We start from the raw sequence: 26,653 nt of genomic DNA on the forward strand, positions 1-26,653 counted from the left end.
TGAGACTTCTGCCTACTAGGTGAGGCAAACTCCCACTGCATAAGACAAAATGAAATAGGAAAGATTCTGCATAGCTCTCGAATACTCTAATAGGATTGGGGGTGGAAGGAGCAAGAGGAAAAGAAACAAAGAAGGGGGAGGGACCAGCCTACACATAACATAACAGATGTATGTTACATGAAGTAAAGCATGGTCCAGCATCAGGTACCTCAGGTTTGCCGCACCCATACTCACTAAAATGAGTCCTTGAGGTAATAGATTAGTCTAATATCAGGTAACCAAAATTTTCAGTAAAATAAGCACCTTCACAATCTACAACTCTTTCCCAATGAGATACAAGTTTGTAAATTCCACTTTTATAAAATGTTTGTCTTTAGAAGTAATAAACCTAGCAACCCCCATGTCAATCTCTGTTTTATTGTGGAGCTGTCTGTTTTGCATGTGATTGTCTAATGCCCAAAAAAAAAGGTGATAATCACTTGGAGAAATGTCAGGATAATATGGAGGATGAGAAATTATCTCCCATCCTAAACCACAAATCTTCTCACTGATAAATTTTGCAGTACAAGGTTTTGCATTGTCCTATAAGAATAGCACTTATTAACTGATTAACTAGTCCTGGCTGTTTCTGAAGAAATGCATCCTGCACATGCTCGAGTTACATTAAGTAGATCTCGGCCATAATTGTTTGACCTGTGACAAGAAACTCGTAGTAGACAATACTAGCTCCATCCACTATATACAAAGCAGTCTTCTGGTGATGAAGTGGTGCTTTTAAAGTGTGCAATACTGGATCATTTGGTGACAACCAATGATAAGTTTGCTTTCTGTTAGAATATAAGATTCATTTTTCAGCACAAGTAATCCAAAAAGGCTCATGATGCAAAAAAAGTGAAGAACAAATTGATAGCCTTTGAAGTTTGTCATCTGATAATGCATGTGGGACCCATTTGCTTAGCTTCTGTGATTTTCCCAGTTGATGCAAGTCTAAACAAATTGTTTTTCCACTCATGTTAAACATTTGTGAAAGTTCTTGACTTGTTAATCCTGAAATATTTTCAACAGCGTCACATAATTCTTCATTATCAATAATGGAGAATCTTCCTCCCTTATTGATAACGATTAATAATGATAATCGATATTTAATATAATTGATATATTTATATATCATATCATATACGATATATTGATATATAATTTGATATAATTGATAATGATAATTGATACATGGTGCACCTTGAAGTGATTCATCACCAGAAAGAAATTTTTTAAAATCATTTTTGCACAATATTCTGCTACCCATCTTTTCCAATTTCCACACGTATCTTATGGGACGCTTCTGAAGCCTTTGAATCGAGTTTAAATTCCTAAAGCAAACAAGCCTGAATTACACCAGGTTCAACTCGTTTAAAAGGGTTCAAAGTCACAGAAAAAAAAGTAAACACCAAGTTAGAATGCACTAATTGACTGATATGTATCTGTAGCCTTATAATTTACATAAAAAATTGCACTCTGCAAACCACTACAAAATAAAACAAGTCATTGCAGCAAACTACTAAATGCGCAAACTTTTTTGGTTACCTGATATTATTAATTAAAATATGATTTATTAAAATACGGTATTCTTCTCCAAGCACATCATTTGGAAAGGATGAATGATTAGCATTGCCTGGGATGCAAAAATCACTGGTTCCAGCATTTATTATAGATATGTAAACATTTCTTTGGAGTAATCTCCCTTATATTGTTTTTCTCAATGAGTAAAATTCTCAACCTCTTTAAGAAACATTAATAGATTACTTCTTTCTGCTTAATCACTTACCTACACATAGCACTATTGTGTTACAGGTCTTTGTGACTTTTGATGTGTGGAGTCATAAAAAAAATAATAAATAAATTCCTTTATTCCTTGTAGTATTGTTCTACTATCAGAAATGGAAAATGAAAAATTCTCTTTCAATTTCCCTTAATTTAGGAATATAGTTAATAAAATAAAGTTAACAAAATAAAGTTAGGCATAATATTTTATGCCTAACTTTATTTTGGAACTCAGTAGATGGTATCAAAGTTGAGTGCATTCCTGTACTGCGTTTAGATAAGAGGTGATGTTTTCTTATCTTAGACAGAATTATTATTATTATTATTTATTATTTTTTTGTAGCTCTGGTACCATGGATATTACCAGAACTATACAGGTCTTGTAAACAAAGTTTAGATTTCTTTGATGTGGTGATTAGTGGCAATTTTGAGTGATGGACAGTATCTTTTGCTATTTGAATGAGATGCCCTTAACCACTATGCAACACCTAGATAATTCATTAGTGCAGATTATGGTCATTTATAATTGCTTGAAAGTGGCATTAATATTAAGAAGTCTTGATCAGTAACCCATTTTGTGTTGACTATTGATTTGTGTTTACCTGCACCTATTTAAAACCCTATATGTAGGTTTAACTTACAAGTTATATTTTATATTAGGTTCATACCATGAGTGTCATTTAAGTATCTCTGGTTTCTTCCCAGTGTATTATTAATTTACCTGAAAGCAATACTAGTTTTCCCCTAAACTATTGAAACTCATGTATTACATTCATTCATCTGTATCTCTAATAATAAGACAAGAGAAATTGTAATATAAAAGAAACGACATTCAATTATATAACTATATAAACTTAATTATTTATATTAAGAAAACTGTTAGAGATCAAACTTTCTCACTAACCCATTTGAAATCTAAATTCAGGAATAAAAAAAAATCCCAACAACAAAACAAAGGAAAATAAATTCCTTTACTAATCCTTTCTAGGATTAAATAACTATAGTATTTTATTGTAGTAAGTAAGCAACAAATGAAGGAAATGCATTCCTTTAGTAATCCTCTCTAGGATGAAAACAAATATTTTATTTTAAATACAGGTAGTTCCAATAAAGAACTTTTCACATTGGCTCATAGTTAATGCACATTGCAAAATAAAGAACACAGCCTACCTCTGTAACTTAAGTACAAATAATTCTTAGGAACATTCTTTCTCCAGACAGTTGAACATGAATACATACAATAAATTGTTTGCCCTACAGTTGTCTAAACATAATCTTCATTACATATATTCAGTTCCTGTCCTTAACTGAACAGTAGTTTTCTTTTTGTCTTCAGTATTCTATAATATACAAATTATCATAAGGAACACTGTTTAGAAGAAACAACACAATTTTCTACTTAGGATAAAATGTTTTGTCTTCATTCCATTCATTGAGAGGAAACAAATATAGGGTTATAATAAATAAATAGCAGACATAACTTATGTTGGTACTTGCTTTATTCAAATAATGGAAGAAATCATACATTTTATAAATTCTTTCTTATTAAGACTACTTAAAACATGTCACCAAATAAAAAAAAAAATGTAGTGTATCTGCTCGAGCTACTGTTATTACTCGCAACAAAAAGCCATGTTTGATGCCTTCTAGATTATCCTCTCATACGCAAATTGAAAGAAATTAATACTTTCATATAAATCCATTGGTCTCCAAATATGTTCATATGATCCTTCATGTCAAAAATGGCTACCTGTAACCACCCATTACATCACACGTTTCTTACCCCCATCTCTTTTCTCTCCTAATTCTCCACTCTGCACTTGTGTGTGCTAGCTTCAAACTTGCTGTTATTGGCTAAAAGTTCAGCGCAGTACTTGAACTATGTATACTGCCAACTCCACATGTTTGTCTTTTGCCACATTACCTAACTTTGTTGAAATCAGCAGTACATTACAACACAAGCCAAAGTTATAATTCATTTTAACAACAACAGCAACATCATTTTACAAACTAAATATTTTACGAACTACATAACTTTAATTCTTTTTGTGGAGAGAAAGACAAGTGAATTCGATTACAACGTTGAATTAAATTTCGCGGCAGTATTAACGAAACTTTACATTACGGTAAATGGAAGAAATCATACATTTTATAAACCATATTTTTTTCTTATTCTTTTTATTAAGATTATTTAAAAACATATCACCAAATGAAAAAAATAATGTAGTGTATACATTACAGATACTTCATAAACTTCAGATGCTCCATACTGGACAGCAGTCCCTCTGAAACATGTGACAGGTGCAAGATTATGTTGAAGTGATAAGTAAAACTATAATTCATTAATTATTATTATTACATGACACCTCCAGGGAGTCCAAAGACTCATTGAGGGAGGGCACCTACTCCACAACTCTCCATCTCCACCATTCAATCCAACTACAATGAACTGCAGCTACTTTCATCATCATCTACACCAACGCCATCTACCGCCAACCCCACTACTTCTAGTATTTTCACAGACAATCACAAACATACATGCCCATCGCAGGATTCGAACCCGCAGCCTTTTGGCTGGAGAGCAGATATGCTAACCACTCGGCCAACCAGGCTGGCAATAGCTCATGCACACAAAAAAATTACAGATATGGAAAACACTATGGGTTCAGACAGTGTCTGGTGAAGTGGACCATTTACAAAGAATTTCTTTCAGAATTAACCTATGAAGCAGGTATTTTTATCAAGACATTTTAAAGCAGTTGGAAAAAGAAGACAGTACTCTTACTCATCCAATCATTTGAGCATTTTTTAAAAAAATGCTGATCAAGCTGGAGGTGGTGTTTAAACATCATAGAAGATATTCAGTGGGAATTTCTAATGATACTAAATAACATCTCTCAGTTGGACTTCCAGTAATGTTTTCAGACACGAAAGAGACTGATATGCTAGATGCCCAGGGGTGCAGTGCCACCAACAAAACATTGTAAACCCATGGCACATTGATGTTGATAGAATAGGGGATTAAATAACCCAAAAACCCTAATCTAGAGACAAAACATGGTATTTTTCAAGCTGCTAAGAAGCCTTTGTAATGATTGTTTGTCTTATATTAGTCACTGAAAAAAATATATATTTCACCTGATAACATCCATGCCAAAGTGAGATGTGGTATGCATTTTAAAGAGATCGCATTGAATATTTTAATTGTACAAGCAAGATTTTATTTATTAATAAATCCCCCAAACTTTTGGATTGCACCTAAACTATGGTTACATTGACATATATATATGTATATGATTACAGAAAATGATTAAAAGGACTTGTTATATTGAAAATAAGCAACTCTTACAAAACATTTAAAAGAAGCTATTACTGGAAATTGTATAAGAGGGGGTGTGAGCAGAGGAGTGAGAAGAAGGTTCTCTGCATGGAGAGCATTTGGTGGGTGGAGTGCATTTCCTGAGTATTTTGTGAATGTAGACATGTTGAATCAGTTTAAGGCATGGTTGGATGAGCATTGTGTGTGATAATGTGTACCTCCCATGATGAGTATCTGACTCCATGGAGGTCAGATGTTAATAATAATATTTAACATTATTACATCATTGTGCATTAAAAATATTCTTAGAAACAGACTTCTTGTTATAGGTAGTACTTGTTATTAGATTTTTACTGTTATTATACAGTATTTACTAAATTATAGCTCTTGTCGTTTAATGAAACTTTTTATTGCAGAAAACTGGATGTGAATTTATTTGATGAAATGAATAGCAGTCGTTCTGGTGCATTATTTGTTGATGTGCAAATGGAAAGGTCTGAAATCTCACAGAATGTTTTACCCAAACAGAGTAAGTTTGTTAAGATGGTTCCATTTTAAAAATCCTATATTTTATTTATCAGTTAGTGTCCAAGAAGTCATAGGACTCATCATCAGTTCATAGTTGCTATTGTTGTCTTCACATTTTTTCTTATTTTTTAAATTCATTCAGCATGCTCTGAGCACATCACTTGCTTTGTCTGCCATGCCCCTTTAACAATTTTAATCCTCCTTACTACACTTTGGCTTAGCTAGTGCATCCCAGAGATATACACAGACTCTTGGTATATGTTGTGGATTCTAAGAAGTCTGTTTCTTACTCTCCGTTTTAAAAGAGATATGTAATACTCTGGTAACAGGTGGGTGCACAAAATGATGGCACACTGATTTATTATAATTTTTTCTCTGAACCTCATTTTATAATTAGTTGAAAGTGTATTGGTAGATAGTTAATACAGAAATCAAAATTGACCCTCTTCCATCCTACAAATTGGTCCACTGGTTTTAAGAGAAAAATACCAAGAGAAAAGCTGTTCAAAACACTGCAATTATATGGTGTAAATGGGACATTATATAGTCTGTATTTCAGTTATATATCATCAGTTAAAATTGAAGGAGGTAAGACAATGGTTTCATGTTAAATCAGGTGTGAGATAGAGGTGTACATCTTTTCCACTGTTATTCATCATCTATGTGGATCACATTATGAAGAAAAGTGGTATTAGGCCTGTTATCAAAATCAGAGATACAAAGATTGTAAAGTAGTAGCAACATGTGCAAAAAATGTTGTAAAATAGTTTATTTATCAAGTCTATACAATTACATCCTTTCAGTGTATTCTCCTGCCATGTTCTGAACCTGTTTCCAAATTTGTGGGAGCTGCTGGATACCATCAGCAGACTGCCTGTTGATATTAGTGACAGTGCGACCTGCTGCTCGAAGAACCTCTTGCACATCATTAAACTGTAGATCTCTGAGGGGTTCTTTCACTTTGTGGAACAAGTTGAAGTTGCAAATACTCATATCCATTGAATACGGAGGTTGTACCTATACTTTTCATTCCTTCCTGTCCAACATTTCTATCATCATACATTAAAGATGCCGAGAAATTATATTCTTGGTTTCATCCTTTATCCAAGTGAAGCAAAAGTTTGCATGTGAAGTCACTTCACAACTGGGTTACTTGTATATAGAGGCTAATGACTTCACATCAGTTGCCTTGGTATCCCGTAATGCTACGAATATATCCTTATAGACATGTATAATGCTATGCATTATGGGAGCCAATTGATGTGAAGTTATCAGTCCTATATAAAAGTAGCCCAGTCGTGAAGTGACTTCATGTGCAAACTTTGCTTGCTTACACCTGGATAAAGGATGAAACCAAGAATATAATTTTGGCATCTTTAATTTATAGTATAACCAAGTGAAAAAAATTTTCAAAATATCTGTCATCAATTGTGACATATGACATCATGCAACAAACATGGTGGAGAGCGTGTGAAAAACTGTGGTTTCTTTCCCTTTAAAACAGATGCAAATGTGCTCCAGAAATCATCGTTTATACTGTGCATTAACTGTTTTTGCCTTTGGAGCAAAGCATGATGAAGAATGACATCTTGAACATTGTGACTATCAGCATGACCAACTTTGCTGGGTTCCTGGCAAAGTTTTCTTGGATGGGGTAATCCTGAATGGTGCCATTCATTCAATTGGTTTCTTCAGTTCAGGCTCATAATCCCTTGCCCAAGTTTCATCAATGGCTATGATATGATTCAGGAATGTATCTCCTTCATTTTCTTAATGGACACATTACGAAAATGAAGACAGATGGACACAGATGCAAAAAAGGCACAATCTAACTGTGCCTTTTTGCATCTCACTCAAGTTATGTGGAACCAGCTATCTGAAATTTTGTACATACTGAACTTTGTACATAAATCAGAAATTAAAGCATGAATAATCCTTGCCAAAAAAACATTCTATAACAGAAGAGACATTTTTACCAGTAAAGGACTTAGCATCCAGCTCAAAAAAAGGCTAGTGAAAACATATATATGGAGCATTGCATTATATGGTTGTGAGGCCTGTACTCTAACAAAACAAGACATGAAAAAGTTGGAGGCATTTGAATTTTGGTGCTGGAGAAAGATGATGAAAATTAGTTGGACAGAAAGGAAAAGCAATGAAGTTCTAAATATAGTTCGTGAAGAGCGGTAATTAATGAAACACATCAATAAGAGAAGAAAAAGCCTAATTGGACACCATTTGAGGCATGGGGGACTGATTACAGAAATAATGGAGTGGATGTAGAAGGAAAGAGGTCACAAGGCAGACCAAGAATTTCATATATAAATAACATAATGATGCTAACTGGCTCTGAGAGTTATGAAGAGATAAAAAGGTCACAAGACAGGATGCTGTGGTGTGCTGCTATAATTACCAATCTTCGGATTGATGCACCAAAGAAGAGAAAAGAAATCAACGATTTGTTTTTAAATGTTTCTAAAAATCAAATCAACGATTTGATTTTTAGAAACATCATGTATGTACATATATGTATGTATTTACACAAACGTAAGGGATCATTATAATGCTTACCTCCATAGTAATAGTCATCTTGAGGGGGAGAAACAATTTGAGGATACACACTACATATTGCATGTGACCTATGACTGAGCATCTGCAATGATCGCCAGCATGTGATGTCCGTGATCTCCTCTGGTCCAGCTCGGGTAAACAAAGTAGCACTCGTTCCACCCGAGTACTACGTTGTTCACCTTGCGTTCACAGCGGCCATGATTTCCGAGAGCTATAAGGTATTCCCCCCCCCCTTATGTGACCGCTAATGCATAAGTAGTATAGAAATAGAAGACCCGACACAATATAAATAAAAAAAATGAACTTTAATTTGGAAAATTTTCTATTGTTTTTTTTTTTCCTTTTTCTTTTGAGGGGCTCAGTCCCCTTTTACCTTTTATACCTTTTTTTTATATCTTTTTAGTATCAAGGGCGAAAATTGCTAATTTAAAAACTTCTGCGGGCGACTGGCAAATTTTAACTCTTATATATAGTGTATGTAGTATGCAATATATATCTCAAGTAAATGTGCAACATTCTCATCTGATATGGTATCTTTTAATTGCAATTGTGTAGACATATAATTATAACAATCAAGCAAAGGCTATATTTAATTTATTTAAAAAATGATATTTATTTTATTTTAACTGAGAACTTTATTAAAGCAATAATAGCATAATAAATATTTCATCAAAGTTAATGAAGCTTACTTTTAATCTTAAACTTTTTAGTGAGAAGGCTGAAACCGCGTTTTTTTGTGAAAGCTTAGGAATATTAGCCGCCCTTCACGAGACAGCGAGATTTTCGTCAGTGAGTCTTGTGCGAAGGTGATTTTTTGCCAGACTTAATTTTGAAAAAAATTGCTCGTATTGATAAGTAGTAGAAAACTGAGAAGCTATTTTCAAGGCATTATTTTTTAAAGAAGGAAATTTCTCAGAATCAATAGATTTGTAAAAGTCCAATATAGACAGATTACTATATTTTGATCTCAAAGTGTTATCACACTGCAAATCAATCAACTCTAACTGCAAGGAATTGGAAGCTTCCTCAGGGCATATATCAAAAAGGTGTTTCAAATATTTCTAACTCAATTCTTTGATTTTTTTATATCTTCAAATCTCCTTTGAAATTGATTCAAAACACTTTGACACTCATCAACATATTTACTTGTTGAGTTTGGATTGTGTTCTCTTAATTTTGGAAAATATGTAAAGCGGTTTTTTTGCAGTTGGGTAAGAAATACTTGAAGCATCGATTCAAAGCTCTTGATATGAGTGAGCAAAGAGGTCATTAGCTGATTGGGGCCTTGTAATTTCAATTTAGATTACTCAAATGACTAGTTATGTCTACTAAAAATGCTAAATCAGTTTGAAACTTTTCATCCTCCAATTCTTTAATGGGGACACCTTTAATGTCCAAGAAAATTTTCACTTCATCTTTAAGTTCATAAAATCCCTTGAGCATTTGAGCTCTACTTAGCCACCTAACTTTACTATGGTACAATAGGTCCCCATATTCGGCTTCATGATCTTGCAAAAATTCTTTGAATTCCCTGTTGTTTAACCCTTTACTTTTTATGAAATTAATGGCCTTTGTTACTACATTCATGATGCTGTTCATCTTGAGTGACTTTGCACATAGATTTTCCATATGAATGAAGCAGTGGCACACAATTAAAGTATTTGGGTTCAATTGACGTTTCTTAAATTCATTCTTAATCTTAGCCATGAGCCCTTTTTCACGACCTACCATGGATGGAGCACCATCTGTAGCGAGACCACTCAGTTTTTCATACGGTAAATCGAAATCCTTTAATGCTGAATTGACCACTTCAAATAAATCTTCACCTTTAGTTGTCCCCTTCATTGATTTTAAAGCAAGAAATTCTTCTCGTATATTGAAATATGTAGCTATTCCCCGTATAAATATAGCTTTGTGCAGTATTTGACAGATCAGTAGTCTCATCAATGGCTAATGAGTAAAACACAAATTCTGCTGAATCTACTTTCAAAGAAGTTTGGATGTCATCAGCGATGTCTTTAATATGGTCAGAAACAGTTCTTCTTGATAGGCTAATATTTTTAAACAAATTAAGTTTTTCTGGACATAAAATCTCGAACGCAGTATGGATGCAATCTTTCACAAACTCACCTTCATTATGGGTTTTAAGTTTTTTAGCAATTTGTTCACACAACGCATAATTAGCTTGAGTTACTGATGGTCTTTTCTGAATAAGCTTTTTAAAAAGAGATTGGCTTTTGATTATATTTTCTTTCAAAGTCGCTATCTTGTCTAAATGTTCTGATCCTTCTAAAATTTCATATTTCTTATGCTTACTTAAATAATGTCGTTCAAGATTATATTTTTTGTAAACTGCAACATGTTTGTTACAAATAAGACAAATGCACTTGTCATTAATTTCAATAAAGAAGTATAGTTCTGTCCATTTTTCACAAAACAGAACACATTCACCACTTCGTTTATGCTTTTCACTACAACTTGTAATTTAAAAAAATAAATTGAATAAAGTTGTCAACTGGTTAATTACAAGGCACTCACAGTACTGCATGAGAAAAACAAAGTCAATATGTTTTGACACGCAGGAAAATGTCATGGCGGTAATTGGGAAGCAACCAATCAGAGAAAGTCTGAACTTTGCCCTTGAGAAATGCACCTGATTTCTTTTTATTTTAATGGCTAGTCTCGATTTGATGATCGCCACACGTATGATGATCATATTTTATGTAATGTAGTTATTTTTGATTTTATATTTAATTATCTAAATTTAAATAAATTTAATTATAATAAATTTAAATTATTATAAAATTTTATTTACATGTACATACAAGTACATCAGCAAATGGGTGAATTGAAATAGACATGCGGGCGAGGGGTTCCCCACCCCTGTTGTAAATGAATCAGTAATGTAACATACAAACATCAACAGTAACATTGCAATTAACCCATTTATGCCAGAGATTGAAATTTTTGAATTTGTGCATGAAATTCATATATGTTATCTAGAAAAATTCAAGAAACAAGATTTTAAAGGAAAAAAAATTGTTATTTCATTCCATTTTTGAGTTATGTAGCATTCCAAAAATGGAACACTAGGCAAAAACATTGCTATATTATACAGAATGTATGAAATCCTGTTTCTTGTCTCAGAAGGTGGTGATACCTGATATTGAGTATGATATTCAACTGAACACTTCACATATAAGGCAACATCCATTGAAAAGTGGTGTTCTTATGACATTCAGCACATCATATTTGCTTTCCCTGCTTGACTATCACATGATTCATGCCATCATAACGTGAGTAGGGATCCCATTTTTTGAAAACAAAAAACCGGAACACAATAAATTTTGTAGAATTAAGGGTTAAGAGAAATAAATTTTATTCGTTAACATTATGTATTTTAAAATAAAAAAAGTAAATATTTATTTGAATTTGAATTTGATTTATTAATGTAGATAACATAAATGTTTATACATATGTCAAATAAATAGAATTCTAATAACAACACTTAAACACAGATGACAATACTTAAACACGTAATACTTAAATCAAACATTAATAAGTATATGAAATATAAAGACATAGAATAAAGATATAAAATGTTAATATGTCATTAGGATGGGAATGTAAATACAATAAAATATAAACAACACGTGCCTTATGCGTATTGTGTAGATACATAATATCTGAAATTATATGAAAAATAAATTAATTTAATTTATTTTTACCCAAAAAATGTCAATGAAAGACTTGAACTTTTTGCAGACACCCAGACTTGTGATTTTTTGTATTGACATGGTCAGTTATATCTGCCTTACCTCCGTGGCCAATGTTAAATTCTGCATGGCACATGCTACATTTCACTCTTGAGCTATCATCACAATCACTGCTTTTTGTTATGAAAATGAAAGGAAAAAGATCCTTCAATTTTTCTTCAATTGCACTATCTTGAAATTCTTCAATTTCAAGATAGTGCAATTACACTATCTTTTGGGCATTTTGTAACAAATGGTATAACTTTATTAATTTAAAAAATACAATATTCACAATTAATACGAGAATGCAAGAATGCAAAATGAACAGTTCAAAACTAGGTTATATCACATATCCTGTAGCGATATAAAATCAATTTAGTGCCTGACACATGAAGCTTAGTTTGCATAGCGTACGATATCCGACGGTCCGAAATGTTTCTCATTGGTTGAAAGAAAATGAACTATCGTGGCGCGTTAATATTCAAGCTTGAGACAGAAGATTGCTAAAAATTTACGGCCGACTAGATGAACGAAATAGATGCCGTGGTTACAATTAGTTAAACATACAGTTGGGCGACTGTCTCCCTCATTCTGACATTCTTTTCTCCATCTGAATGAATAGATGCCGTGGTTGCAATTAGTTAAACATACAGTTGGGCGACTGTCTCCCTCATTCTGACATTCTTTTCTCCATCTGAATGAAATGTATGGAACTAAATTGTTTTCCCAAAATTCTAAAATTCTGGTAATTCACCGAACTACAAAATAAATATCTGCATTTTGTTTTGTAAACATACATTTTTAAAAGCACCCAAAAATATTACGACTTGTACTTATTCTTATTAGAAATGTTAATATTTTTATATTCTAAAAAATCTGGGACATTTAGCGTCCCGAACTAAACATATTGGCACGCTGGGACAGAAGTAATAAAACCGGGACATATGGGATCCCTAAACGTGAGTCAATGTTATGTTTCTGAGAAGGTCTTCCTTTTTAGCCAGGTTCTGTAGGATGACCATAGGTCTCCAGATAATGGCATGCCACATGTCGACGAAACTCCAGAAGATCCATTGGCTTCTCATCATGTGCTTTATGCAGTTGCCAAGCATTTTGAAGACCATTTCGAAACAAAACAAAAGAGGGCTTGAATACCATTTCTTTCCACGGATTGATGCACAATAGCTATCAATGTTTTCATCAGCTCTGTCTATGCCTCCCATAAACTGGGTATACACTTTGATCATATTTGTCTGCTGAACTTGGATTTCTTTTTCTGTTTATGAGAATGATTGACAAGACACAGAGGATTGATACTAGCACCAGATGATGCAACAGTGCATAATATAATAATATATTAAAAAAAATAGTGTACCTCTATACATTAAAGTTGCATATAAAAGTACCATGATATTCTGTTGATACTAAACATACCACTTGCTTTTTAGTCTCTGTGATGTGATTGTTATCAGAATTATGCTACATATTTTTGATCCTTTTGAATTTTCATAGTTCAGTATTAACGTAAATTTCATACATTTTTATTAGGATTGTTTGGTGGTGACAATATTTTAGAAGTTGATGACTCTCCGTTTCTGAATAAAGAAACATCAAGTAATTCAAGCTCATTACTTGCTGAAATTTCAAGCAGAAAATTAGCTGGTGCTGGAGAAAGCACCATGAAGTAAGTTATAACTTGTTTATTTTAATGAAATTTCTTTCTTATATATAAATATAATTTTACTGTTTAATAAAGTTTCAATATAAAAGCAGCAGAAATTCTGCTACTTTTATATTGAACTTTTTATATTATTAATACCTTTTTAAAGAGTGTGATCCCACTAGTCTGAGTGGGGTGGAACTTACTGCTGAATTCAGAAATCATCTTAGAATATTGTTTTCATGTTATTTGAATGCTTAAAGCAAATTAGAAGTAACTAACACTTGTATTCTCATGTGTTTTAATGCCAGCTTAATGCACCTGGAAACACACAAACAAGAATAATTACCTTCCTTTAGCTTCAGTAATTGCAGTGCTGAGAATTTTTTTTTTTTTTAATATATAAATTAGCACCACACACACAGAATGCAGATTTTTTTTCTCCCCCATTGTGTTGCCGAAATGTTAAAATATTTTGGTTGCATATTGTTTACGTTGTGGTAAGCCTCATCTCCAGTTACAAACAATCTACTAATTACTTATGTGGGGGAGGGGAAAAAATGATAAATGTAAGATAGGCCATGTCTATAGAATGAATAAATAATTCGTACCTATAGAAAGTTTGGACCAAACCTTCTTAAACTGTGGTGATAAAATGGAATGGTAGGAACAACTTAATGTTTCTTATCTCTAAAGCTTGGGAATGTATGCCATGTATATGGGTAGTGAAAAGGTTACTTGAACAAGATTTCAGTAACTTTTCACCACCCAGAAACAAGCCACGTTGTGGCTTGGTTCAAGTGGTGCTAGAAGAGATGGTGTTCATTTATTGCATTCCATTTTATTTTGATTGAATCAGTGGCATGAAATATTGTTCCCTAAGAGAAATCATTGCATTCAGAAACAAGAAGAGGTTGCCATGTCAAGGAGTCTTATATGAGAATCTAGTAGATGCAGAATACTTGCAATGCGGTGGTTACACACACAAATAAGCATTTATGTGTGTGTAATTTAATTTAAAACTACATATAATTTATTTCCTTCATGCTTACATGGTGATTAGAATACATTTTATGAAAATTATGGACATAACTACCATGTTAGAGTAAAACTTTAGTTTAATATAAACCAAAATATACACTACACGTTTCAACCTTCACATTAAGGTTATCTTCTGGAATATACATATATATACAAAGAAACAAGCTGCACTACAATCTACACGGCATGCTGAAGTTGCTGATTAATTGTTAAAACTATTTGCCTGACCTCTGGTAATAAAAATAAAGAAAAAATCTCTCTCCCTTTCCTGGATACATTAGTCACAGGTCTTCCTCAGACAATATATCTTTCACTGTTTACCACAAACCTACACACAGTGGCCAATATATATATATATGCTAACTCATTATTGCATCTGTTGCACCTGTAACTTACCTTATATTGGGGAAAATGGACGTACAATTCCTATCCGTGAAGATCTCTTGTCGGCTCCTTTCCAATATCATTAATGTATAGATTAAACAACAATGGTCCAAGGACTGATCCTTGGAGTAAACCACTGGTTACCTTAAATATTGCAGATTATATACCGCTTTCTAATTTTCTAATACCATCTTCAATCCCATATTGTCTAGTTTATGCAACAGCCTTTCATGTGGTATCCTATCAAATGTCTTAGTAAAGTCCACCAGTATCATAGTGTATCCATTCCCTTTATCCAACTCAGCCATAACATTATTATGAAATATGAGCAGATTGCTCAGTTGTGATCTTCTTTGTGTAAACCCATGCCATTCCTTGCAAAGTCTGCTCATTTCTGTATGCAAGTTCTTGGCAACTTCTCTAAACTCTTTATAATTACTTCAGAGATACTGATAGGTTGATAGTTAGACACGTCAGTATTTGCACCACTCTTGGTCAATGGAATTATTATTATTATATAACACCTCCAGGGAGTCCAAAGACTCATTGAGGAAGGGCACTTACTCTACAGCTCTCTCTCTACCAACTACAACTAACCGCAACTACACCAACACCATCGCCCACCACCACCATTAGTATTCCGCAGACAATCACAAACATCCATGCTCACGATGGGATTCGAACCTGTAGCCTTTTGGCTGGAAAGCTGATACACTAACTACTTGGCCATGCAGGCTGGCAATTATACAAACATATGAAGGGCCATATGAACATTCAGCCAGTTCAGCTGAATGTTCCTTTAAATGCACTTGCTGATATCCCATCTCTCCCAATTGCCAAATTCTTATCCAGGTTATGCAACAGCTTTGGAACCTCTTCATACATCCTATCCCTTCATTCAACATAGGGCTAGCACTTTGCACTATGTTACATACACCAGGTTGATAGATCTTGGTGAAGTGAGCACTCATTATTTGATCAACTTTATCTGCTTGTGATACTGGGAATACCATCTGCATTCAGTAAAGTTATTCTTCCATACTCATTCTTTCTTTTGCTTATGGCATAAAAAAATTATTTTGGGTTGCCTTTAGCCTGTGCAGCCAATTTCTTTTCGCACTCCAGCTTAGCTTTCCGTACAATACTCATAATTTTTCTTTCCTTAGCTTTACATACTTCATAAATTCTCTCTTATTTTTACTATATTCCTTCCACATCATCTTCCTCTTGTAGATCTCTTGTTTAATGGGATTGCACATCCATTTCACTCCCATTCTATGTGTTCTTCGAACTCTAGAGATGCATTTAGATACCACATCATTTAAGTATCTCTTCAAATCTTCCTTTGCACTGCTCATATCCTTTCCATTCAACTACTGATACCATGGAAGCAAAGATAGTATTCTCCTGAGTTTGTCATAATTTCCAGATTTGTAGTTCAGCATATTACCTGTCCTCATTGGAACATCCATATAGTTGGTTACTTAAGGATGTGATGGTTGACCACCAGTTGATGACAGCAATCATTCCATAGGTGAGAAACCTTCTGACGCTATGATCAAATCTAACACTCTTTGTCCTCAGGTTGCTGCTTGAGTAAGCTGTCATGTAACAGTTCAATGAACATTCCTTCATTCTTGTCACAATTTTCTCTGCTACCCAATCACTGTTTGGATAATTTAAGTCGCCTGTAATTACTCATTTATCACTCATCAGAGTAATTATTTGACAATGCATTTCTTTTTCCCATTAAATGAACTGCCAGATCTGTAGCAACACACTACCACCATCATATATAGTTCATCGCCCTTCACACAGATAGCATCAAACTTGCTGTTATATGGGACATTATTATCATTATTGCTTTCAGCGTTTCCACCCTGACTGGACTCAAGTCATCTGATATCATTAGTAGTACTTCTCCCCCTCTTCTTCTGTCATTCCTAAAAATACTGTATTTTTTTGCACTTGATTCCAGTTGCAACATCCTACTCTGAGAGCCAAGTTTCACTAATGCCAGCAATTGTAGGCCACAACATATTCACCAAAGCAATGAACTGAAACCACTTTGTGTCTAATGCTCATGAAAATTTATGCACTAAATTTTGGATGCCCATTTCCAAAATAGATTGCCAGAAAGAAGTAGATTAGTTTTCTCTGATTACCTGGTACCTCTTACACATTTAGATTTTTTTTACTGTGGAATTACATAAAGAGTAAATCACATACATCAAAAGTGATTTCACTGCAACAGTTGAAAGTCAGAGATTCCGTAGCTATGGTTACTCTGAAAATGTTGGAGTGCACATGGCATAAGCTGAATCACTAGTTGAATGTATGTTCTACTTATCAACAAACATTGAAGTTGTTTATTCTAAATAAAAATCTTCCACAATCTTTTATTGCTGTAGCTTAATTTTTCCAATAAATATTTGTATTTCAATACTAGCATTATTTTGTTGAAGCTTATGTACAACACAAAGATGGTCTATACTTATGGTGACCATACGTCCTTTATTTAAGAGAACAGTCCTTTATTTCACTGCTCTGGCCTTGAGATTTTTTTTTCCAAAATGACTATTTTATCCTTTATTTTATGTAGTAAATTGAATATTGGCGCACAGCACACGGCCCATAGAAACATGAAACTGTCATTTCACTGGCACGGCATATATGGCTACGTCGTTGATGTGCGTGTGTACATGTTGTAAAGTTATGTCACCAGTGAAAAGGTAGAAGAATGGTGACAAAATGAAGAGTCCTACCAATATAGATGGGTTGAAATTTTTAAATATTTAACAGATAAACACATTTTTTAAAAACATTTTAAAAATCGTTGAATTTTGCTTACATCTCCCTGGATCCAATGCCCTCACTGAACAAGTATTTTCATTATTGAGCAATATGTGAAAAAAACCAATAAAAAATTGAAACATTGAAAGCATGCATTTTTATCAAATGCAACTTTGACATGAATTGTATACAGTTTTATGAATTTTTAAAACACAAACCTGATTTATTAAAAAAAAAAGTTCATTCTTGTAAAAAGTATCAAAATTATATTGTGTTTTAGTAATAATGTGATTGTTTAAAATGCTATGTATATGCTTATATTTTATAATAAATGTTTTAAAGCTTTTTAGTTTTAGTGAAACAAATAAATGCAACCTGCTTTTTTTATTATTAGGAAACAATTTCTGATTTGTCCTTTATTTTCTCCCAAAAAATATGGTCACTGTCAGTGCTTTTTTTCTGGAAAAAAAGATGCCGGTACTCACCATGAAGATCTTATTACAGCAACTTCCACACTTTTAACATATCCTCCGATATACCCTCGTCATCTCTAGATCGCTTCTTGCTTTTGGTATCAACTGCAGAATGACTACCTCAGAGCAGACGTGTCCACGTATTTGCTAGGGTTGAACTGAGTGAGAGGAGGTCCTACTATCCTGATGAACATCAGTGCAGAAGTTGTCTGTACAAGCAGAGATGACCTAGATGAAGTTACTATAAGATTCATCTGAGAGAAACCCCCTTTCACATTCACTGGAAGATATTGCAGTTGTGCCCAAAGTGTGCTTTAGAGGAAGTAGTATGTCTGGGACTTTATTTTCTTGAAGATATTCACGTAAACCACGAACTGCTTCTCTTTCATTTAAGCAAAATTTGCATGCTGACATTTTAATTTCAGCTTCACCAAATGTCAGATGCTTCCCAGGATTTTCTGGCCAATACTTGGAATCTAAAATCTTAGCACATTCAGACAAATCAGCATCTCCTTCAAGACTTATAGAAAGCAGATGAACTTATTGCAGGACTGTGTCTTTCGCTTTTGTGGAGCTCAATCCCTTTGAACTTCATGTTCTTCTGACTTTGAAGAGAAATACTGTAGTACGGACCAGGATTTTCAATTCTTTCTTCAAAAAGTTGAATTGTATTCTTTATCTTCCTGTCTGCTTTGTACAAGTCAATATTCCAATCTTGTAAATCTAGACTTAGTTCATTAAGTTCTTGGAGAGCATCACACATAAGGCCCAAATCAAGAACAAACTTGCATGATGTTATTTTTCTTAAAAGGCCCTCATAAAGAAAGCAATCTGTTTTGCTTCTTCTGCTGTCTTCTTTTGCTTCCAGAAAGTGATGGACAAGGGCTTCAAAGTCTTGCAACACTGCACAAACAGTGCAAAAGCTATATGCAACCCAGCAAGTGCTTAAAATTCTACCAATTTTAAGAAGTTGAAGTCCTAGAGTCGCTGCACATTCCTGTAGTTCCGTAGCATTCTTAGGTGAAGCATGATAAGTCACATAAAGTTTGTCCATGAAACTCTTAAAGCAATTCACTCCTGCCACATTGTTCACTGTGTCACTAACAGACAATTCAAGGCGATTGCTAGCACAATGCCAGAAAATAACACTAGGAAACTTCTCTTGCATTAGCCTCCTTACACCATTATGCACATCAAACAACATGGCTGCATCATCACAAGTTACAGACAATAAATACTCCTTTAAGTAATCTTCAGATAATCCTGAACACTCAAGATGACTAATTGAAGAGTTTAGAATTCCTCTAGCAGTTACATATGATAATTTGATCAAATCTAGGAAAAGACTCACAGTAGCCGAAAGTTCAGGAAGAACTGCACAAGCAATAACAATCAATGTTGTGTTACTCACAGTTGTCGATTCATCAATAAGTAACGATATTTTGTTCTTGGAGTTCACTGTATTGTCTATTAATGTTTTTCTCATTTCATTTACAATATGGATCACAATGTTAATGCAAACATTTGCAGAATGAAGAATATATCCCATGTCTAGGCCATTAAGTTCCTGTAAATTTATTTCATCTTCAAAGTTGTTAAATGATTGATTTCTCCTCTCAACTTTGTAAGTGGTTTGAAACACTTTTCCTGTTGTGTCTTTATTATGAGAAAAAATATTTAGGAAAACTTTCTCTAATGTTTCGTTTCTTGCTTCAGATTTTATTTTTTGGCACGCTTTGTGCACTGCACTCTTTTTATGATCACAAATCTTTTTTCTTAATGACATTAACTGTTGTTTGTGAGATTCTCCAAAATGACTGATTTTACCATTTGCCCATTCCGTTGAAATTTTCATTCCCATGTATTTATCGACGGCAAGACTTTGGACATTACGACACACTTTACAGCCTAACATTTTATTCTTGACATACAGCCACTCGTTTCTCTCGCAGAAGTTTTTTCTGCAAAAGTGTCCAACATTCGGACCAATCATCATCAGAATCTGCTTCCTTTTGACCACATGGATCTTCGGTATTGGTTTCGTGATCCTCTTCACCAAGTGTATTTTCAGTGCTAGTTTTCTATCTTACAGGATCACAAGTAGATTCAACGATTTCTGCTTCTTCAGCCTTCCTTTTTTTACTCATTGGCATAAAGTAACTACTTATTTTACTCATTTTGAACAATGATCGCACTGATTTAATTTAGATTAATTCAAAACTCACATGAACACCTGCCTGTTGCAGAGAGAATATAGAACTGATAAACTAATATTGGAAGCAATCGGAAGTGAACACAACTTCCTGTTTCCGGTTGCGTACCAACCTATGAAACAGGAAAGCAGGGTACCAACTTTATAATCAAAACTGAAAATTCAATTCATGAACACAGTACCATCTACCAGAATATTTATAATACATTTTGCTGTCAATAAATCGAAAATTTTTAAAAACTTAAGAAAAAAGGTCCCGGTACTGCGTACCACCAGAAAAAAAAGCACTGGTCACTGTATCTATACTATGTCTTTCTTCTTTGAATGGACCAGCACAAATGAAAAGGATTTCGCTATTACACTGATTTTGTAAACTATTATTGTACTATACATTATACAAAGTAAACTCATCTGTTGTTTCCAAAATCAGTCCTTAATGTAAATTAAACTGTGTGAGCTCTCTGTAACTTAAAGATAACTTTTTGGGAACTTTCTGGGGTTCTGCAATTTATATCTCATGCTCTTTCATTTTAAAGTGCAAAGGAAGAAAATTGTGGCAGATGCCTTGAAATAGATCAGTTAGGTTTCCAAAATTGTCACAGGTAGCTCATTCATTGTGAAATTGTATGAGCTTCCTCTTAAGTTAGGATAAAATATTATTATTATTACTACTATGTGACACCTCCAAGGAGTCCACAGACTCATTGAGGGAGGGCACTCTACTCTTGGGACTTTTATAATCTTTGTCATGTTCACCTCGAATAGAAGGTTTCCTTCTTTATGCCCTTTAATTCATTTGATCAAAAGGTTTTCTAAATGCCAGCAGATCTTTCCTTGCCAAATGGATCAGTATGAATGAAAAGTGTTTACTAAATTCAGTTCTTATGGGAAAAATACACTGTATTGATTCGAGGGTCCAGTCATTCTATGCCAAAAAATTTTCAACTTTTATGATTAAGTCTTATTGTTAGATTTGTACTCAAACATAACTTCTAGTTTAACAGAAGGTCTCTCATAAACTTTGCTGAATCATTATTCAGATCTCTTTTGTTAAAAGTGAGTTTCATGATCCACTTTGAAATTCCATAGTCTTTTGCTATCTTGTGTACGATTAATCATCTATTTTGAAATGGCTTTGTTTTTGATTCATCAAAAATAAAGCCACTTCATCATCATCACTTGTTAATGGGTATTGAGTGTGAATCACCGATGATTGAGACTTTCCTTTCTGTAAATTGACAGAATCACTAGCATTCATCGATTTCTGTATTGTCTCGGCATCGGTTTCATATGCTCTTTTCAGTAGATCATATTTCATGAGTCATTTTGCAAATTTTAAATAAAATTTAACACGAATCTGTTGATCCCTTTTTCAATACTGCAAAAATCAACATAAAACAAAACATGTTTAGCTTTATTTTGGCTTATAACAGCAGACTAATCCTTCACAGTAACAAGCTCTTGTAATACTAAACACTTAATTTGGGATATTTTTTAAAAATTTTATATTTAGAATATCTGTTAATAAAATTTTATATTGAGATACAGTAATAGTTCAAAATAATGAGATCTATTTTATAAGTTTTTCCATACATGGTCAAAATATAGAAATATTTTTCAGTTGTAATGAGAACACTTCCTTCTTTTAGTTGTAACAAGCACTGCTGATTTATTGTCAGTCAACCTGGATTGTTGATAGACAATAAAGGTTAACATAAAAAGACACACTATCTCCAGAACTGCTTGCTAATTGTGCTCAGCTAATCACATTTAATGAATTAGCTTATTTTCAATTTTGTTCCATTTTACTCCTGACATTTGTTAATCGTGTGCTACTGAATGTTTGGAAATCATTCTCTGCAGCAGGTTTTTTTTTGATATTTCGTCCTTTCATAATGGACATGCTTTGTGAATCTTTTCATTGCATATAAATATAATAAAAAGCATGGATAGAGTAGAAATAAGATACACATACTGTATATAAATAGCAACTGCTATTTTTCATTCTTGTCCACACTATGAATATGCCATGTTTATTCCCATGTTTGTACTTACAGCCAAAGTGTATGAATTTCCACGTACATATATTGAACGTATGTAAATTAGATCTTGAATTAAATTAGATATTGAATTATTATACTTTATAAACTTTAATCAAAATTGTATGGTGTAAATGGTAATTTATCATTTATATACCATAAACAGCACAAGTAATGAGGCCAGCCTGTCTGGTTTCCTGCGAGTGGTTAGTGTAACTGCTCTCTCCGACCACAGGCTGTAGGTTTTAATCAAACTATGGATATAGATAGATAGATGAATAAAAGGCCTACTTATAAAAGGCTTGAAATAGTTTGAAAAAATGTTCCATGTTTGATTTCTAGAGCAGGTGTTACAAATTACCTAGTCTTTAGCCCAACCATGGTACTAACCAGTGGCGGCCTGTACATATGCACTGCGACACTACAGCACCCCCAAGGAAAAAATGAAAAAATTAAATTTTGTTTGTGTTTATAAATAATAACAATGCTTACAACATTATATAAATGCAGTTCAACATGTTAAAGGTTACAGTTTATGTTTTGACATTGATTGAATAGTTAATAATTGTCGATTAACTCTTTAGATTACAAAACAAATGCACTGCGATCTAATGCCGTTTGCTCTTGTCATTGCACATTATTTCATTCCCAACTGTAACTGCTCAAACAGCAGTGTATTTTTAGTATGCTTGCACACCTTATTTCTGTGAGATATGAAACGTTTATTATTGGTGAGTGTGCCTGGTGAACTATTTTTTGTAAATCTTATTTTATTTTGTTAAAATAACATATAATTATTTATTTATTATAGATGCATGGCTGAATTATGATGAGTGTCACTGTTGAAAGTATGAAAAGAATAATATTTTTTCAATTATTGTTACATGAAACAAATGCACTGCGATCTAACACCGATATTCGTTTGCTGTCGTTGCATGTTACGGCATTAGATACACTGCTGCTTGAGCAGTGTATCTTATGTCTGCGCTCGTTATTTCTGTGAGATATGAAACGTTTATTATTGGTGCGTGTTCGTGGTGAACTATTTTTTTGTAAATCTTATTTTATTTTGTTAAAATAACATATAATTATTTAAAGATAAAGAGCCAACAGGCTTCATTTCAGCGATATAAACATTATTTAAATTAAGGGGATATTAGATCCCACATTGTTTTAAAAAAGATTAAGAAACTCAAGGATTGGAATCAGAGAGTTTCATGCCGAATATAGTATAAAAAACTATAAAAGTATCGGCGAATACTAGCGTGAGCTAATGCAAGTAGTCCTAGAATGTAGTGCAAACACGGGCAACTCGTTGCAAAGGTGGGTAGAGTTCTGATCGCTACTCTTGGAATTTTCCATAATGTAAAAACACATTTCCTAGGAAATGTATGCTGTTATTACATTATGGTGGGAGGTCACTACCCAGACCAGTTTCAGATTTTTTTTTTTTTTTTTTTTGAGGCTTCATCAGTGAGTAGCTAGACCAAATTAATACCAAAGGGTATAGCGAAAAGAACTTATATACTCTGCTATAACTCTCTGATTCCAATCCTTGAGTTTCTTATTCGGTTTTAAAACAATGTGGGATCTAATATCCCCTTAATTTAAATAAAATAATTATTTATTTATTATAGATACGAGGCTGAATTATGACGAGTGTCAGTGTTGAAAATATGAAAAGAATATTTTTTCAATTATCGTTACACGAAACAAATGCACTGCGATCTAACGCCGATATTCGTTAGCACTTGTCATTGCTATTCATATGAAACTTTTATTATTGGTGTTTGTTCGTGGTGAGGATGAAATATTTTTAATAAAACAATTTTTAATATGTAAATTTATTTATTAATAAATTCATTACTGATTAGGAAATTTTTTGTATATGCAGCATCCCCACTTAAAATTTTCACTAGCTGCCACTGGTACTAACACACATATACTGCTTGGAAAGAAGTCAACCGTCACCCCAATGGGCAAAGTTCATTGTGCCCTTTAATGAGTCGTGTTTGTAGCCAGTATAAATTAGAAGAATATGATGCTCCAAAGTCAGTGCAACTGTGCCTGGGTGAAATGGCGGCAAAGAGGGAAGTGACGGGGTTTGAAAGAGAAGCTGTAATAGAATGCCATGTTGCAGGCTTAGCTGTTTGGCAAATTGTTGATAAATTGGGCCATTCCAGGTTAACAATCAGTGATACCATACTCAGGAAGCACAGGGAGTCGACTGCAAGTGAAACTCGCAGCGAAGGATAATAGATAAAAATCGCCATTTGTCGGCTAACACGTTCAATGTAGAGTGCTAGGCATTGACTGAAACACGAATCTGCACAAAAACATTGAGTACTGAGGCTCACAACATAGGTTTCTACGGTAGGACTGCAATATGCAGCATCGTCTTCACTAGTGCAAAGAGCTTGTACAGTGGGATATGGAAGCTTGGAAAGTTGTATTATGAAGCAACGAATCAAGGTACACCCTCTACCGAGCAGATTCCTTCTGATTGCATAACTCCAACTATGAAATTCTGAGATCATGGTGTAATGATATTGTCTTGTTTTTCCTAGTTTGGCCTCTGACTCAGTGATGTCACAAACACTGAAGGGTATCTGAACATTCTGGACAGTACAATTCTTCCTCTATTTCTACAGAAATTGTGGTATTTCTACAGAACTGACCATTGTGTCTTGGTGAAATGCATCATGTCATGTGACTGCTGCTATATGAGGGTGGTCTGAAAAGTTCTCAGCCTAACAATGAAAAATGAATTTATAATTTCAAAATCATTTTTATTTTTCAACATAATTTCCCTTAAGACTAATAAATGTATTAGCCTTAAGGGAGATTATGTTGACTTCTATCTCTTATTGGGAAGAGATAGAAGTCAGAGGGAGCCAAATCAGGGGAATAGGGTGGATGTTCCAACAATTCATAGTGCAGATGCCTTTATTTTCCCATTGCCAAAATACCTTTGTGGACAGGTGCATTGTAATGATGAAATATGATTTTTTTTCTTCTGCAGACCGGGTCTTTTCTCAGGAATTTTTTCATTTAGTCTAGTTAAAAGATCGGAATAATATTCGCCAGTTATTATTTTACCCTTTTAAAGATAATTAATAAACCAAATGCCTTTAGCATCCCAAAACACCAATGCCATGATCTCTCCTGCTGATGGAAATGACTTTGTCTTCTTTGTCGCTGAACAACTGGCTTCTGTCCACTGTTTTCACTGCTGTTTAGATTCTGGTGTGTAATGGTGAATCCAAGTCTCATCCATAGTAATAAATTGACTCACAAAATCAGTTTTATTCCTGTTGAAACGCTCCAAGCAATTTCACGCATGTTGACTCGCCAGTCATCCAGTACCATTTCGTGCGTTTGATCAATGATGTCTGGTGGTGTTACACTTTTTGGATGCCCTTCACATGGATCATCTTCAAGGTTGGTACGGCCATGTTTAAACTTGGCAGCCCATTTCTTAATTGTCGAAAGCAAAGGAGAAGAGTGCCCATAAACTTTTATGAACTTTGAATTAATTTCTTTTGGCTTTAAAACTTCTTTTACAAAGAATTTTATAACTGCGTGATACTCAATTTTATCCATTTCAAGGGGTACAGACAACACTTTTGCTTCAGACAGCTATAAAAAACAAACTACATGATAGAATGACTTGCAAATTCACATGGATGCTTATGACATGTATCAACTTAGAAAAAAATCCTGCCGATTGTGAAAGGTCGAGGCCGAGAACTTTTCAGACCACCCACGTAATTGCGTGGTTTGTGAACATAAACCACAATTGACTGGCCTCCACAGAACTAATCTCAACTCTTTTGAACATCTGTGGGATGAACTGATGCATTGGGTGAGGTCATGGGACATCCACCCCACAACAGTCCAGGACCTTATTACATGCCTATAGGAAAATTGGTCCAAAATTCTAATTAATCGCTATTTGTACATTTGTGGAAAGTATGCCCTGTAGAATTATTGCAGTCAATGCAGTGAAAGAAGATTCTACATCTTATAAAGAGTGCCATGGCTGTTTGTTCCTCGCACT

General features: G+C 33.8%; 1 protein-coding gene across 1 annotated transcript in view; it reads left to right on the forward strand.

Annotated features, from left to right (window-relative positions):
- LOC150097519 (uncharacterized) overlaps window positions 1-26,653 on the forward strand; it is a 105,807-nt gene that overhangs the window by 46,758 nt on the left and 32,396 nt on the right. The window contains exons 5-6 of the mRNA XM_090407200.1: window positions 5,554-5,666; window positions 13,540-13,675. Of these exons, the coding sequence (XP_090263326.1) occupies window positions 5,554-5,666; window positions 13,540-13,675 (249 nt within the window). The remainder of the gene's footprint in view (window positions 1-5,553; window positions 5,667-13,539; window positions 13,676-26,653) is intronic.

This window comes from Typopeltis vanoorti, chromosome 17, assembly GCF_054136105.1.
Source record: "Typopeltis vanoorti isolate ZY-2024b chromosome 17, IOZ_Tvanoo_1.0, whole genome shotgun sequence".
Taxonomy (NCBI): Eukaryota; Metazoa; Arthropoda; class Arachnida; order Uropygi; family Thelyphonidae; genus Typopeltis; species Typopeltis vanoorti.